Raw genomic sequence first — 16,857 nt, forward strand, 5'->3', positions numbered from 1 at the left:
ACTGCAGGTGGGCTCCTGAAAGTGCTGACTGGTTTTTGTGCTTCTCTACTAGCCTGAAAGCTGATCAGTATAATTAGAAACAGAGATGATTAGAAATTTTTATGCAAAATAAGGATTTTCAGCAGACGACACATTAGCTGTCGCAAAGTACGAAGACATCCATGCAAATGACCCTCCGAGGACTCGAGTGACCATAAGCAATGAGGGAAATAAGAAATCAGGTACACACAGACACACATACACACTCACACACACACACACACACACACACACACACACACACACACACACACACACACACAGAATTTACTTTTAATGCTTTGATATAATGTATTAAAAATGTCACAAATAGTTATTTGTGTTCTCTCAAGATTTTTAGCATTCCATTGGCAAATCTATCAGTAGCTCAACAATGAAACGTTCAGTGCTGACCAAGGAATTATATGCTCAGAACCACAAGCTTGTATGTGGGAACTTGGTAGCCTAGTGATTAGGGTATTGGACTACTGATCGGAAGGTCGTGAGTTTGAATCCCAAGTCCACCAATGTGTGCACGCATGTGTGTATAAGTGTGTGCGTGTGAATATGTGTACATATGTGTGTCAGTTAGTATGTGTGTGTTTATGTGTATAAGATGTGTGTGTGTGTGCGCGTGTGTATGTGGGAACTTGGTAAACTAGTGATTAGGGTGTTGGATAAGGCCTGTCATAAGGCCTGAGCAAGGCCTTTATCCTCAATTGCTCAGTTGTAGAAATTAAAATTAAAAAAATGTAAGTCACTCTGGACAAGGGTGTCTTCTAAATGCTTTGTGTGTGTGTGTGTGTGTGTGTGTGTGTGTGTGTGTGTGTGTGTGTGTGTGTGTCACACTTCTTCACTTGAGTCACAATTTTCAAGTGTGAAAAGTTTCTTTAGTCTCAATTCAAGAAGCTTTTATTATCATTTCAACCATATATAGCTGTTGCAGTACACAGTGAAATGAGACAACGTTTCTCCAGGACCAGGGTGCTAGATAAAATAAAGACAGAGCTAATTAGTTACACAGTCTGAACATTCTGCAGATCGCTAATAGCCCCATAGAGTTCACATAGAGCCTCTTTAGCATTAGCGCTGCGGAGGATGTAACTGTAATGTGTCTGTCTGTGTTTTCCCCTTGTTTCTGTCTGCCGTCTCTCCCTGATGTTTATTGTTTTGCTCCCGGTCGGTTCCGTCGACCCGGTCGGTTCGGCTGGTTCCATCGACCCGGTCGGTTCCGTCGACCCGGTCGGTTCGGCAGGTTCCATCGACCCGGTCGGTTCCGGCGACCCGGCTGGTTCCGGCGACCCGGCTGGTCCAGCTGGCGGCTTAGGGATGCCGGCCGCCCGAGCCGACCTCATCAGGGTATCCGCCAGTTTGGAGACCAGCCGGTTAGCACGGACCTCAGCCGAGCTCGCCAGTACGGTAGCCATGGGAACTGGCTCAATCACGGGTGTGCACGGGACTGGTCTGGGCGGAGGCACTGTGGAGCATTCGGGCGTCCGTGGCTGATTCCACTCTGTGGCCCACGGACCCCGATGCTTGCTGCCCCCCCCCAAAAAATACTTACGGCCGGCTTCCGTCTCTACACTGCTCACGCTCAGCGTGGACCCGTCCAGGAGCAACGCCAAGTTGACGAACTCTGAGAATGTTTTTATCTCTCGAGTAGACGGCATCAGATACCGCAGGATGTCCTTTAGTCCGTACTTAAAAATGTCCTTGAGAGCCTTCTCCCCAAAGTTGACCTCGTTGCACAGGTCCAAGAATACCTCCGTGTATTCCTCAACTGGGGCGTCCTCCTGACGTAGACAAAACAGGATTTCTGCTGGATCCATGTGGTTGGTCGTTCTGTCACGATGTGACATGGTGAGACAAAGGCGAGTAAGGATCCAAATGCAGTTTTAAGGTTTTAATAAACAAAACACAAACAAACAGTAGGCAGGCAAAACAGATCGGGACACTGAACAGGAACAGAGAACGGCACAGACCAGATACAGATACAGATACAGATACAAACACAAACACAAACAATGACCAACCACAGGGAAGTGAACAGACAGAGTAAATATAGTGGACAGGAGCCAATAACAAAGCAGAGACGATTAGAGACAAAGACAAGACACCTGGGGAAGAGATGGAATGTGATTAGTGTCCATGGTGAGCAATGAGTGGGCGGAGCAAAACAATAAACATCAGGGAGAGACGGCAGACAGAAACAAGGGGAAAACACAGACAGACACATTACAGTAACCTCCAACAATGAAAACCGTGGTGAATTCCTGTTGTAAATAAAATGGCCTGCATCAAACAGTCACAAACTCCATTAGCAATGAGTAGTAACTAGAAACAAGCACAGAGTTCTTACACATAAACAAGGTGAGCCCGTCTAGCTAAATGACGGTGTCCGGAACTCTGTTGCTGAACAACATCTCCATGAAAACAAAGATGCAGCAGTTTCTTTCTAATGAAAAACCCACTTCTCCTTTCCATTGTTTGCTTGTGCATTTTCTATGATCCTGGACAGATATGCTAAACCACAGGGCCTTTGTTTCGATTTTAATTTCAATTACATTTGATAATGCGAATGAGATACGACTGTCTATATACTAGTTACTGTTTCTTTAACACTAGATTCATTTATATTTTTTTTTCCTTTTCAGCCAAAAAATTACAATATACTATCTTCTTTGTAGCAGCAACCAGTAGCCGCTAAGAGGCTGAGTAGAGGGAGTTAAAGATGACGCGTTTCAGTTGCATTCAGGTGGTTTATTGTGATGTTTAGCAGAATGGTGGCAAGATGAAATAATCTCCAAAAAATAGAAAAAGAAGTAACTGTAAATCAAAAAGAAACGTTCAAAGGAAATGTATATCCAAAGAAACGAAACGTACAAAACGAAACGGTCAACAGAAAGTGAGTGTCCCAGCTACTCACCCCCTTTCCCCCTGCATCCACACACAAACTCCCAGATTATATGCACCTGTGGACACCAAGTGACGTAACAATCGAAAAGTGGCAATTTCAAAATAAAAGTCATGAAAACCTTACCGTGCACTTACATTCTTCTTCTTTCAGCTTTTCCCTTCAGAGGTCGCCACAGCAAATCATCTCTCTCCACCTATCCCTTTCTTCTGCATCCTCAACACTTGCACCCACTAGCTTCATATCCTCATTAATTGCATCCATATACCTCCTCTTTGGCCTTCCTCTTTGACTCCTGCCTGGCAGCTCCATGTCCAACATTCTCCTACCAATATTCACTCTCCCTCCTCTGAACATGTCCAACCCATCTTAATCTGGCCTCCCTAACCTTGTCCTCCAAACGTCCAACATGAGCTGTCCCTCTGACGTACTCATTCCTAATCCTTTCCAATTTTTTCACTACCAAAGAGAACCTCAACATCAGCTCAGCTACCTCTATATCTGACTCCTGTCTCTTCTTCAGTGACACTGTCTCTAAACCATACAGCATGGCTGGCCTCACCACTGTCCTGTACACCCACTCTCTCCATTACTCTGGACTGTTGACCCCAAGTACTTAAACTCCTGTACCTTCTTCACCCTGTAACCTTACTTCCCTCCCTTTCATTCACACACATGTACTCAGTCTTACTACAACTGACTTTCATTCCTCTTCTCTCCACTCCAGGTTTTCCTGCACCTGCTCCCTGCTCTCACTACAGATCACAATGTCATCTGCAAACATCATCGTCCAAGGAGACTCCTGTCTGACCTCCTATGACAACTGGTCCATCACTATAGGAAACAGGAAGGGGCTCAGAGCCGATCCCTGATGCAGTCCCACCTCCACTTTGAACTCCTCTGTCTGACCTACCGCACACCTCACCACTGTCCTGCTCCTCTCATACATGTCCTGCACCACTTTGACATACTTCTCTGCTACTCCTGACTTCCTCATACAGTACCACAGCTCTTCTCTTGGCACCCTGTCATATGCTTTCTCCAAGTCTACAAACACACAGTGCAACTCCCTCTGACCATACCTATACTTCTCCATCAAAATTCTCATAGCAAAAATTGCATCTGTTGTGCTCTTTCTTGGCATGAAGCCATACTGCTGCTCACAAATTTCCACTACCTTCCTTAACCTAGCTTCCACTACTCTTTCCCACAGCTTCATTGTATGGCTCATCAACTTTATCCCCCTATAGTTGCTGCAACTCTGCACATCACCCTTATTCTTAAAGATCGGCACTAACACACTTCTTCTCCATTCCTCAGGCATCCTCTCACTCTCTAAAACCCTGTTGAACAAACTAGTTAAAAATTCCACTGCTGCCTCTCCTAGACCCTTCCAGACCTCTACCGGGATGTCATCAGGACCAACTGCCTTTCCACTTTTCACCCTTTTCAAAGCCTTCCTGACTTCATCCTTACTAATCTTATCTACTTTCTGTTCCACAGATTTCACCCCTTCTACTCTTTTTTCCCTCTCATTTTCCTCTCATTTCCATTTTCAACTTCTGTCTAAATTCCTCACAACATTCCTCCTTTTTCAGCTTCCACCACTTGGTTTTCTTCTCTATTTTTGACCTCTTCATCTTACAGACCATCAGAGTCATCCTACACACCATCATGCTATGCTGTCCGGCTACACTCTCTCCCACTACCACTTTACAATCACTAATCTCTTTCAGATTGCCTCTTCTACATAGAATGTAGTCTACCTGTGTTCTCCTACCTCCACTCTTGTAAGTCACTCTATGTTCCTCCCTCTTCTGAAAATAAGTGTTAACCACAGCCATGTCCATCCTCTTAGCAAAGTCCACTACCATCTGTCCTTCATGGTTCCTTTCCTTAACTCCAAACTTGCTCATCACCTCCTCATCACCTGTGTTCCCCTCACCCACATGTTCATTAAAACCCCTCTCTCCACTCTCTCACCTGTAGGAATACTCTCCAGCATCTCATCTAATTCACTCCAGAATCTCTCTTTCTCCTCTAACTCACAACCTACCTGTGGGGCATAACCACTAACAACATTCAACATCACCCCTTCAATTTTTAACTTCAGACTCATCACCCTGTCAGACACTCTCTTCACCTCCAGAACATTCATCAAAAACTCCTCCTTCCGGACCACGTCTACCCCATTTCTCTTACTATCCACACCATAATATAACAGCTTGAATCCTGCTCCTATACTACAAGCCTTGCTACCCTTCCACCTGGTCTCCTGTACACACAGTATATCCACCTTCCTTCTCTCCATTATATCAGCCAGCTCTCTACCTTTCCCTGTCATAATACCAACATTCAGAGTTCCTATTCTCAGTCCTACACTCTTACCTTTCCTCTTCTCTCTCTGTCTGTGCACTGTCCTCCCTCCTCTACTTCTTTGACCAACAGTAGCCCAATTTCCACCGGCGCCGATGGCGGTCGTTGTTAATCCGGGCCTCGACCGATCTGGTATGAATTTCGTACTGACGATTTGCATGGTTAGATTTGGCAAGGTTTTATGCCGGATGCCCTTCCTGACGCAACCCTCTCTATTTATCCGGGCTTGGGACTGGCACAGAAGGCACTGGACTGTGACCCCCATGGCTAGATGAAAAAATTACTATAAACTATAGTATACTATATTGATCACCATGACAACACTTTCCCAAGCAAGAAAAGAGTAGTACGGTAGTTTGAGAAATTAAACTAATTAAGTGAACCCCAAAGACAGACAGCTTCCACACCTCAGGATGGCCACTAGTTGATGGTGAGCATCACGGCTAGGTTTCTAGAAGCCTTTCAGGGAAACAGTCTGGGATACCACTAATATTTCACCTGTTCACTCACATGAGACACGGGAGCTGGAAGCACGGAGCTCGGAGCTATGGAAAGCCAAAAGATTCAGAAGCAAAATGCAGTTTTGTTTTTTAATAAGACAAATGTCTGGATTGAATTTATTTGACACAATAGTCTTTTGCCTGTCTATTTTTTTTATATAACTAGAACTGTGCTAGAGCTATTTGCTTGCATGATTGCATATTGGCTTTATTGTTTTTGGTTTTTTTTTTTAAAATAGGAGCTTAATTTCTTTCATTATGAACAGAAAACCCCTTTAAAGTTGGATTACATTCAGAAATATAAATCTGTGATAAGGGAGTCTATGAAATTTATTACATAATCATTACTGGTAGTATAGAGTATTTGAACAAATATTCTAGATTTAAAGATTAAACTAAAGATTGAACGAAACTTGTGTTTATTCCTCCTCTAGGAATGTACAGACTGGCTGCAGTGTGTGCGCTGCTGCTGTTTGTTCTGCTGACTGCCATCACAGTGCTGTGGGTCAAATTAGTTACTGAACACAACCTAAACAAACAGTTAAAGCAGGAGAGAGATCATCTTCAGGACATAAGTGAGTAGATATTCAGAATATGTCGAATGCTTAGGTGAGCAAATATAAAAATCTGCCTGTAAAATGTTTAAATTAGAGACCAAATCTCTCAGGAACGTTACACACAATTTGGATGCATTCCACATTTAACAGCCTGGTATAATTTTTCCTTATTACTTTAAGATATGGTGTTTAAGAATCTGTTAAATCCAAGTGCTATGTGAAAAAAAAAGGTATGGAAAATTGCTGAATTTAATTGCTGCCCTACTCTGTGATCAGATAGGCAGGACAAGCTGAAATGGAAACGCTTGGCTCCAGTCTTTACTACTTCTCTGACATGAAGAACTGGACTGTGCAGACCTGGTGATCATTAACAGCAAAGAGAAACAGGTTTGTGTGTGTGTGTGTGTGTGTGTGTGTGTGTGTGTGTGTGTGTGTGTGTGTGTGTGTGTGTGTGTGTGTGTGTGAGAGAGAAAGCTCACGTTCTTTTACCATGCTTCCGAACACACAGGATTTCATCGTAAAAGAGCTGCAAGGAAGTCGGAAATGGATTGGTTTAAATGATAGAGAAGAAGAGGGAACATGGTAATGGGTGGACGGCACACTACTGACCAACGGGTAAGAGAAAACATGTACAGCAGGTGTCAGGAATGGCTGGGACTACTCCCTACGTGAACACCAGGGGGACATTCTGGCAGTTTTTGTGTTTTGTGCCATGTGCTTTAGTTTTTGTTTTGTGGACCTGTATTTGCCCCACCCATCCTTAATCCGTTCCTGCTTCTGCACACCTGTTACTTGTGTTTCAATGATTGTTCTTCTTATTAATGTGCTTGCAAAGCACATTCTTATTCTCTTGCATACTTATTAATGTGCTTGCTAAAGCACATTCTTATTATCTTGCATACTTATTATTATTATTATTATTATTATTATTATTATTATTATTATTATTATTATTATTATTCCGGACACTTTTTTGGCGCGTAACTTGTCCCGCAGCTTTTGTCATAGACCCATAAATGAGGTGTCAAATCGACCGGCTCATTGAGGAGAGGTGTGCTATCTGTTTTGTAAGCGATCAGAATTCCAGAATTCCCAGTATGGAAGCTCAAAGGGGTGTTTTTTCCCCATAGACTTGAATGGGGAATCTCTCTGTAGATGTGCTAACATCCAAAAGAGGGCAACAGACACCAGTGAATCTGTGTAAAGGTCTTTATTAAAGCTTGTTGCTATATTTCACAGTGAGCTTCAGTTTCATTTCATATATATATATATATATATATATATATATATATATATATATATATATATATATATATATATATATATTGTGGGATCGCCCCCTATTTTCATGATTTTCGTTTGACGGCTCAGTGTAGTTTTTTAAGCCTCCTAGGACAAGTGAGAGCCGAAACAAAGGACGGAAGTGCTGTGTGTTTCGGTCAGAAACGCATTTTGGATTAAAGCGTTTTGGATTAAAAGGCTTACATATTACAGTTCCTTAGACTCTTGGGGATTTTTTACAAGCATTCGTTTTGGAAAATATTACCCCAGTGAAGAAAGGTAAGCGCCGCCTATTTCCAGTGACTATCAAGTTGGATTAAATTAGTATGATGGCTATAAATCATATTATGCTTTGTGTTTGGGCTTAATAAAATCCCGAGAGTCTAAGCTTTCAAACAATATAACATTTAACCGTGTATATAATGCTTAAAACGAGTTGGTGGCATGCCTTGGACAGCACGGCGGTCACATATGTTGTTGTTTCTCGGCAGTCACATATGTTGTTGTTTCTGCCATTTGTATAACTTTTTGTTGTTTTCAACTATCAGTGTAGTTTTTATAATTTTTTATTTCACTTTAAACTATTGTCCTTTTAAGAACAGCAACGGCTCTTTTAAGAGCCACCCATTAATTCAAATTAAGCGGATTTTTTCTTTGTCTCCTCACATTACATAATTATTTTTTAAACATATGACACGTATATCATAAAGAATGATAAGAATGACTTTAATATAATAAATCTTGGGTACTGTTAGACTCGCCATTCTTCACATTAGTGAATTAATACATAAAACTGCAAAGGCTTTCTCGTGTTCCTGAATGGAGTAGGGGATAGCAATTCACTTATCATGCAAGAGATTCGGGTTTCGAATGCACCCTTGTACAGTTTTTTTCTAACACTTTATAATAAAGGTTCATTAGTTGACATTAGTTACCACATTACTTAACATGAACTGATAATGAACTGCACTTCTACAGCATTTATTAATTTTGTTCATGTTAATTTCAACATTTACTAATACTTTACTAACAGCGTGTTAACATTAGTTAATATACTGTGAACTAACATGAACAAAGAATAAACTTTATTTTAACAAAGATTACTACATACAATCATTTATTGCTCATGGTTAGTAAATGTTAGTTAATACATTAAATTTGAACTAATGATCCTTATTGTAACGTGATTATATTTTTTCCCAGTAAAATCTCTGATGCTTTAGTTCAAGATCTTCATGGCGCATGTTTCAGGAAAAGATAAATGGATTTTCAGGTGTGCTCTTTTGTTGCAGGTGAGAAACTAGTCTGCAAATATAACCATAGTAACTGTGTAGCCATACCCTAGCAACCATGTAGTGCACCTTTCGAACCATATTGCAATATAAAGAAGCCATATCTCAGTTACACAACATAAAACACTCAGCACGATGAGGGGAACTGACGTCATGTGTAGCCCCGCCCCCAAAATTAGCGAAATAAAAAATTTAGCACAACATGGACATGTGACATATCAAAACACTCAGCATGATGAGGGGAACTGACATCACGTGTAGCCCCGCCCCCAAAATTAGTGAAATCAAAAATTTAGCACAACATGGACATGTGACATATCAAAACACTCAGCACGATGAGGGGAACTTGCCACGTGCAAGCACATTAACATTTTCTTTAGGAAATGTACCGTTCTAGTTTATACCAGTTGTCTTGTGTCTGTTTTGTTGCTGAGTCCTTGTCTCTTATTTGTTGTTTTTTTTTTTTTGCTCCTGTTTCTGTCTTCCCATGTTTTGTTTCCAGCTTGCATGTGTTTCTAGCCATTTGTTATATTCTAGCCATTTGTTACCCCCTCCCCTTCAATTAAACCCCCATTTATGTTATCCCTGCATTTAGGTTTTTCTACTTGTTAAGACATGCTCATTCGCTCACAGCAGGAGACCTACAGTACTTGGGTGCTTGGAAGACATGCTTTTAATATTGGGCTTTGAAATACCAATGACACAAAAAATAATGTGTGCTCTAACACAGAGACAACTGCACTCTGTCGATCGCTAGGAGACTGCGGTGAGGCATCTCACAAGGCAGGAGGCCAAAGTATCGTACCAGACACACTGCTTGTAGCGTGTTCGTCTATCATATGATCGAAAATTCATAAACGAAATAAAACTGAACGAATCAGAAACCCAGAAAACACTATTTCATGTTACATTCTTATTTGTCAAAGATGTTATGGTTTGTTAGGAATCACAGTGAACACTAAGAGTGTTGAGCGAAAGTTGTAGAACTGAGTGTAACTGAACAATAAATCAGATATATCTTGGTTTCAGGCACTGGGGTTATTCTCAGCCAGATAATAAAGGAAATGAGGACTGTGCTGAGATCGGGTTACCGCAAAGGCATAACTGGAATGACAGACCTTGCTTTGAAAAGCAAGGCTGAGTTTGTGAGAAGAGAGGTGATTTGTGAGAAATAATAACATTCACAAATAAATCAAGCTAAAGGCTTTCACTTCAAATCAGTGATGCATCTTCCATCACATCTATTCTGTGCATTACTCTGCCTCCCTATTACACTGCCCCCTAGTGGCTAAATTTCTCCCTCTTAATTAGTGCATTGTTTGTATTTTTGCCACTTAAATAATCAGCTGTACCATCTGATCAGTAAGCTGTGATGATGTAACTTGATGATGTGTGGTGCTTGTTTATTTGTTTGTTTAAATTCATGTTTATTATTTTTTGTACAATTGGCAATAAATTCTTGTTTAAATTAAATCTACGAGTAAAAAAAATTTTGTGTCATGACGCGGGGTAAGGATGCGGACCCAAATGCAGGATAGCCAAATCAACAGGGTTTAATGACAAAAGGACATGAAACAACACACGGACTAGAGACAGGACAAGACAACAGTAGATTCCGCGCTGCACAAGGCAACGCGGCACAGTTAAATACACAGGGTAATCACAATAGGGAACAGGTGTGTAGACAGGGAGGAGCAGACGAAGGCGGGGCAGACACGTGACGAAAAACGTAAACAGATGCACGTGGCCAAAGTCCGGGCTGAGTCATGACAGTTTGTTTATTTGTTAGTTGAGAGTTGGTTGCTATTTTTTTTTTCCACAACTGACATTCTTTTTTTAATTTGTTGATTAATAACAATTTCATTGGTTGCACATATGAGTTGTTTGGAAATTGTCCCAATCAAATTATCTATCGTAGAAAAATAAATTTAATTAATTATTCTTAATAATAACAATAAAAACTTTTCTAACATTTCACTAAAAATTATGTTTTGACCTCAGAATTATTCTCCTCACTAATGTTGCTCAACAGGTTTTGAAGTTCATCTTTCTCATTTCCAAGCTCGTAATTTTGGCCTCTTGTTTATCTCCGTTTATTGTCAGGTTGTTATTTCTGCCCTTCAGATGGTCTCTCTCTAAACTTATTTGAATGTTTCTCATCCATAAGCAATTTCTCTCTAAAGTCAGGCGCTTGTAACTGGTCTGTAATTGGTCTCTCTCTATTATAAGAGTGTGATATATGCCCTGTAACTTGTTTAATTCTATGTTGACGATGCTGAATTTGACCCAGAGTACTGTGGCAGCAGTCAGCAGGAGAAAACCCAGCAGCAGCACACACGCCACAGCCGGATTGTAACATCTGTCCCCTGCAGTGGTTCGTCCTATAAGGGACACAGAGGCAAATTTGTTGGAGTTTCATTTCATCTGAGCATTCTTGCAAGAAATAAAAGACTGCATTATGTCATGTAGTCCAATACCAATTGTAGTTACTCTTACAGACTATATAATTCTTTTCCTACAACAGCATATCCTGTAGTGTTTTATTCCTCTTATAGCAGAGAAATTTGGCCACCGTTCCAATTTATCCATTTATCGTAACCTAAGTACTCCTTCAACAATAATGAAGCTATTTAAAGCTTTTTCCTTATTTCAGTTAATGAAAGTATAATACATATGTAGCGATTTTGGCTTGCGAAGCAAGGTAAATATTTCTGAGTAATTATAACGCGTTATAGTGACTCTAAATATTTTAACCTAAGTTGAAATTAACGGTAATGGAATTAACGTTACACTTATTTGGTCTGTTCGTCCGGCGAACAGTCCGTGTAACCTTTATTAATTCTATGAAGGCGGTATCTTCCCGGCCGAGAAAGATTCACTTCGCTTTTACTTTATACCGTAATGTAAATTAAATTAACTTAATAGAGCATGTAGTTCAGACCAGATGTTGCAGGTACCTTAAGTTTGTGAGCGATGCTCAGAGACAATCACTTGTGGCACAAAAATATGACATTTAATGAATGAGACAAACACAACATAAAACTAACTACACAAACAAACAAAAGAAATAGGGAAAACAAAGATGAAAATAAAATAACACAAAAGAAAAGAAAATTGGGGAAAGGGAGGAAGAGACTGGAAAGAAGAAATTAGAGAAAGGAAGGAAAGGAATGGCAAGCTTAAATTTCAAAATTAATCACACCCTAACTGGGAAATCGTCACCGGAAACTTAAATTCACCTTAAGACACAATACAAGGTTCATACTTAAATTACGCATCTAAATTGGTTGGTAAAGAAAACGGTTACTTGCATTGGCTTACTGCACAAGAGTCCGGATGCAACAGAGAAATTTCTGAAGAGTCAGACGTTCTTCCAAGTTCTCCTGAAGATCAGAGCAGTTGTCGTTCTTGGAAGTGAAGCTGGAATTTACATTTAACAAACCCTATTATAACAAAGGTTTACAAGCCAGCCAGGATTTGAAGAATTACAAAAAGCTAAAAACAAAGTTTACTGAAATTCAAACTTAAGGTGCTTGTTAATTTTTTTACAGTTAAAACACCAAACACCAACATTTCCCAAATAACTAATCATTGTTACTAAATTAAAAACCATTAACACCTTAAATGGTTATAATCATGTGCTGAACTTCCAAAGGCTTAAAGGCAGTGATGTCAAACTTTAGTGGCCAAAATGCAAAAAGTACCAAAAAAAACCATGCAAATCGAATTTAAAAGCCAATTCCCCACATTAGTCTACATTGTTACTGTAAAGGAAATGTTACTTCCTTTATTTTTTTCTTGTTTTGTGAACTTTTGTTAAATAAATACATCAATAACTACATTTAACCCAGTCAGTAAAATTTACATGCTTTAGACGGAATACCGTGACGGTATTCACGGTAAATAATTTAGCAGACTTCTTTTCAACATTTCAGTCATCCTAATCATGTCACATTAAAGAAGACACCAAGTCACCAATATTCAAAATGCAGCAGAAAAGAGGGTTTTCTTCTGTGTAATTCTTATTATACTATGGGTGACATTTAAAATTCAGCACATCACACAATACCCAGAAGACGACTGGTTGCCTTTTGAAACTAAACATTCTTTCTCATCATTATTAAAGGGATTTTTTTCCCCCAGGATTTCTGTAAGGCAGTATTGTGGTCTTGTGTGTATTGGTATCAACAAAAAAATACACAAGTAAAATTGGAATCGAACTGTACTGAAAATTTTTACCTGTGTGTCGAGTCTTCATGCCATCCACTATCTTAGTTTTAATGTTGTAACGACTAACAGTGTCTGCATTCTCGTGGAGTTTCACCGCCCTCTCAATGCACTTTCCTCTTTCCTTGGCATAGTTCACATGCTCAGAAATGGTGTGAGACATGTCTGATCTACAAAACTCAAAACCACAGTGTCGCTGGTCTTTGCTGTGTCAAACGTAAATGAGACACTTTAACCTTTGTAGTTCGGTTATGTGAGGAAGTTGCTTCTATATGAAGACTTTTTTAGGGAAGTAATTATCTTGCTGCCCATTTGGGAGTCACCCAGTGCCAGAGTCTGTACTCTGTCAGAGTGCTCAAAACACACTATATGGCCAGAAATATCCATGTTATCTCAATGTGGCTTTCCTTAGTTCTCCTTTGCAACAACAAACAAAAGAAATATAACAATAAAAAGAAATAGTACAAAATTTACTAGACCATTTAAAATAACAGATATGTTTATATTTATTGACATGCAATCCTTACATTGAGCATGGTGTAATAACTGTATTATGATTATTATAAATGCAGTAATTATTATTGAAAACTCAGTTTCATTACACAGTTCTTCACAGTTTTATAAAAGCAGTGAAAACCAAATACAGGAAATTAAATACAGAGACCAACCCAAAACCGGTGAGCACTGTCAAGGTGGGAAACAGAACAGACTGTAATGTGAAACAATGATCGTTTGTGGTGGCCATGACACAACCTCACAAATTAGATGTGTTCAATTCACAGATAAACAGTAAATGATCACAGCATGATCTGTCATTCCAGCTATTACTGCTGCCCAAAATCTTGACAGAGTCCTCATCAGGTTTCATATGATTGGGTTCTCCTGTGTTCCAGAGCCTGAAATCCAGAGATTCAGATTAATCGGTGCTCAGTTGCCTTCACAAAATTTAGCAGTGTAGACTGAGTTTATGATCTCTTACCCAGTTGTCAGTGTTGTTCCTTCCACCCATTTCCACACCCCCTCTTTCTCTATGTCACTCAGATCAATCCAAGCTGTTTCACTATTTAGTAGCCATTTAGGGATGAACTGCAAAGGACAGCAGAATATCTCAATATATGTACAGTACTGTAGGTTTGTTTGCTCGCTCTCTTTCTAGCACTTGCTCTTTCTCTGTCTTGCTCTTTTACTCTCACTCTCTCTTTGTCTCTCTGTCTCACTCACTTTCCCACTCTGTCTCTTTCTCCCTCTCTCTCTCTCTCTCTCTCTCTCTCTCTCTCTCTCTCTCTCTCTCTCTCTCTCTCTCTCTCACACACACACACACACACACACACACACACACTCACCTGCTCTGCTGTGCTGTCTATGATCACCAGGTCTGCCAGTCTGTTTCTACAGTTCTGTCTGCTCTCAATCCAGTTCTTCATCCCAGTAGAGAAGTAGTAAAAACTAGAGTTGAAGTATCTCCATTCAATTTGGGTTTGTGTAGCTGAGCACACAGTGGGAGACGTTACAGTAAGTAACACTTATGTACGAATCTTTTGGAAATACATTGGTAATAAAATGCTGTTTTTTCCAGGAAGATTATCAATGCTGAAGTGGTATGATGAGAAGCACCTGGAGGTAATTAGTTTCCAATAACAGCACATCAAGGAGGGTTTGAAGGATTTTGTCCAAAACTGAATTTTAATTATTAAATGTTTTTTTCCTGGTTGTTTACTTATTTATTTGTTTGGCTTGTTTTGTGTTATTATTTCACATTTTTGTTTTGTTCATGCCCTGTCCTACTTTTTCACTGATGGGAAAGTATGAGATGAGCCGTTATTAAAAGCTGTCACATGCTGGATTTATCCTATCACTGTGGTTATTTACACTAATATGCAAATAAGAAGGGGCATGGCTTGCAACAGGTTTTGGGAGGTGGCCCCATTGCCTGTGTTTCACAGCTTTGAAGCAGGCTTGTAGGCCACAACATTGACCTCTGGAGAAAGTCTGTGTTGGAGGCTGCGCTGTCAGCCAAGTTGTAGGCTCAGAGCTCAGCACAGGAGGTGGCCCCTTCAGCCTCTGGGGAGAACATAGTGTTGGACATTTACATTTACAGCATTTGGCAGAAGCCCTTGTCCGGATCGAGCCCCGACTTTTGGCCATGTGCTTTTGTTTATGTTCTGTGTCACGTGTCTGCATCTGCTCAAGAACAGATGCAGGCCATGAGGACACAAGTGGAAAAGGCTACTCATTAGTAAGAAAAACAAAGAAAATTCAATACTGTATGTGGCAAATACAGCTTAGGAACAGAATATGATTGGAATACTAAACTTTGCTAAACACAAAACTACATGCACAAGGGTCTAAATAAGAACACAAATCAAGAGTAAAACTGGAAACAGGTGAGGTCACATGTGGGAAACAGAAAATGGCATGATGCATAAAGACAGGACATGAATCAAAACAAAGAACAAGGTGAAACTTAAACGGAGCACATGTGGAAATGATGTTTGGCACAGAGGTACTAAATGGAAGGGTTTAAAGATTCTCCTCACCAATGTTGTTCAACAGGTTTTGAAGTTCATCCATCATCTCCTGTAGTTGCTTCATTCCATATTCCAAGCTCATAATTTTGGCCTCTTGTTTATCTCTGTTTATTGTCAGGTTGTTATTTCTGCCCTTCAGATGGTCTCTCTCAAAACTCATTTGAATTTTCCATAAGCGATTTCTCTCTAAAGACAGGTGCTTGTATCTGGTCTGTAATTGGTCTCTCTCTATTATAAGAGTGCGATGTGTGCTCTGTAACTTGTCTAATTCTGTGTTGAGGATGCTGAATTTGACCCACAGTACTGTGGCAGCAGTCAGCAGGACAAAACCCAGCAGCAGCATACACGCCACAGCTGGATTGTAAAATCTGTCCCCTGCAGTGGTTCGTCCTATAAGGGACACAGAGGTCGGATTTGTTGTAGTTTCATTTCATCTGAGCATTCATGCAAGAAATAAAAGACTGCGTGATGTCATGTAGTCCAATACCAATTGTAGTTACTCTTATAGACGAGATGATTGTTTTCCTACAACAGCATATCCTGTGGTGTTTTATTCCTCTTATAGCAGAGAAATTTGGCCACCATTCCAATTTATCCATTTATCATGACCTTAGTTCTAAGTTCTCGTTCAACAATAATTAATCTATCATTCCCTGACCAACCTTTTTTTCTTTATCTTTCAGTTAATAAAAGAAAATATTTTACATTAAACTTTGAATGTTCATGTTTCTTCAGAGTAAATTTCTCCATATCAGAAGTGCCAGTCTCACTAAACATGATAAAATTAGAAATTCCATTTAATGTTTGAAAATTAGATATTCTGATCATATACTCAATAAATTTCCACACATAAAATATCCATAAATTGAACAAATCCTGTTCTAACAGTTTACAAGACAACCAGGATTTCAAGAATTAAAAAAACCAAGTAAATGTAAATCTTGTAATTAATATTTTACTGAAATTCAAACTTAAGTTTACTTGTTAACATTTTTACATTTAAAACAGCAAAATTTCTCAAATCATTAATCATTGTTACTAAATTAAAAATCATCAACACCTTAAATGGTTCTAATCATGAGCTGAACTTCCAAAGGCTTAAATGCAGTGACGTCAAACCTCAGTAGCCAAAAAGCAAAAAGTACCAGAAAAAAACATACAAAT

The 16,857-nt window shown here is 39.7% G+C and overlaps 1 protein-coding gene and 1 long non-coding RNA gene across 4 annotated transcripts in view; one reads left to right on the plus strand and one right to left on the minus strand.

Annotated features, from left to right (window-relative positions):
* Positions 1-16,857, plus strand: part of LOC113660775 — a 20,897-nt gene continuing 4,040 nt past the window's right edge. The window contains exons 1-5 of one of the 3 annotated variants that reach the window (XR_007143432.1): positions 1-221; positions 6,243-6,383; positions 6,642-6,752; positions 6,874-6,980; positions 9,968-10,426. This is a non-coding gene — a long non-coding RNA (uncharacterized LOC113660775). Of the gene's footprint in view, positions 222-6,242; positions 6,384-6,641; positions 6,753-6,873; positions 7,261-9,967; positions 10,427-16,857 lie in introns of those variants that run through there. The other 2 variants (XR_007143433.1, XR_007143431.1) reach the window with 2 other exon arrangements.
* The window catches only part of LOC125145102 (low affinity immunoglobulin epsilon Fc receptor-like), a 5,555-nt gene continuing 961 nt past the window's right edge, over positions 12,264-16,857 (minus strand). Inside the window, exons 2-5 of the mRNA XM_047815774.1 lie at positions 15,703-16,083; positions 14,509-14,651; positions 14,145-14,251; positions 12,264-14,061 (exon numbers count right to left, since the gene is read on the minus strand). Of these exons, the coding sequence (XP_047671730.1) occupies positions 13,920-14,061; positions 14,145-14,251; positions 14,509-14,651; positions 15,703-16,083 (773 nt within the window). The 3' untranslated portion in view covers positions 12,264-13,919. The remainder of the gene's footprint in view (positions 14,062-14,144; positions 14,252-14,508; positions 14,652-15,702; positions 16,084-16,857) is intronic.

Source organism: Tachysurus fulvidraco, chromosome 7 (assembly GCF_022655615.1).
Source record: "Tachysurus fulvidraco isolate hzauxx_2018 chromosome 7, HZAU_PFXX_2.0, whole genome shotgun sequence".
Taxonomy (NCBI): domain Eukaryota; kingdom Metazoa; phylum Chordata; class Actinopteri; order Siluriformes; family Bagridae; genus Tachysurus; species Tachysurus fulvidraco.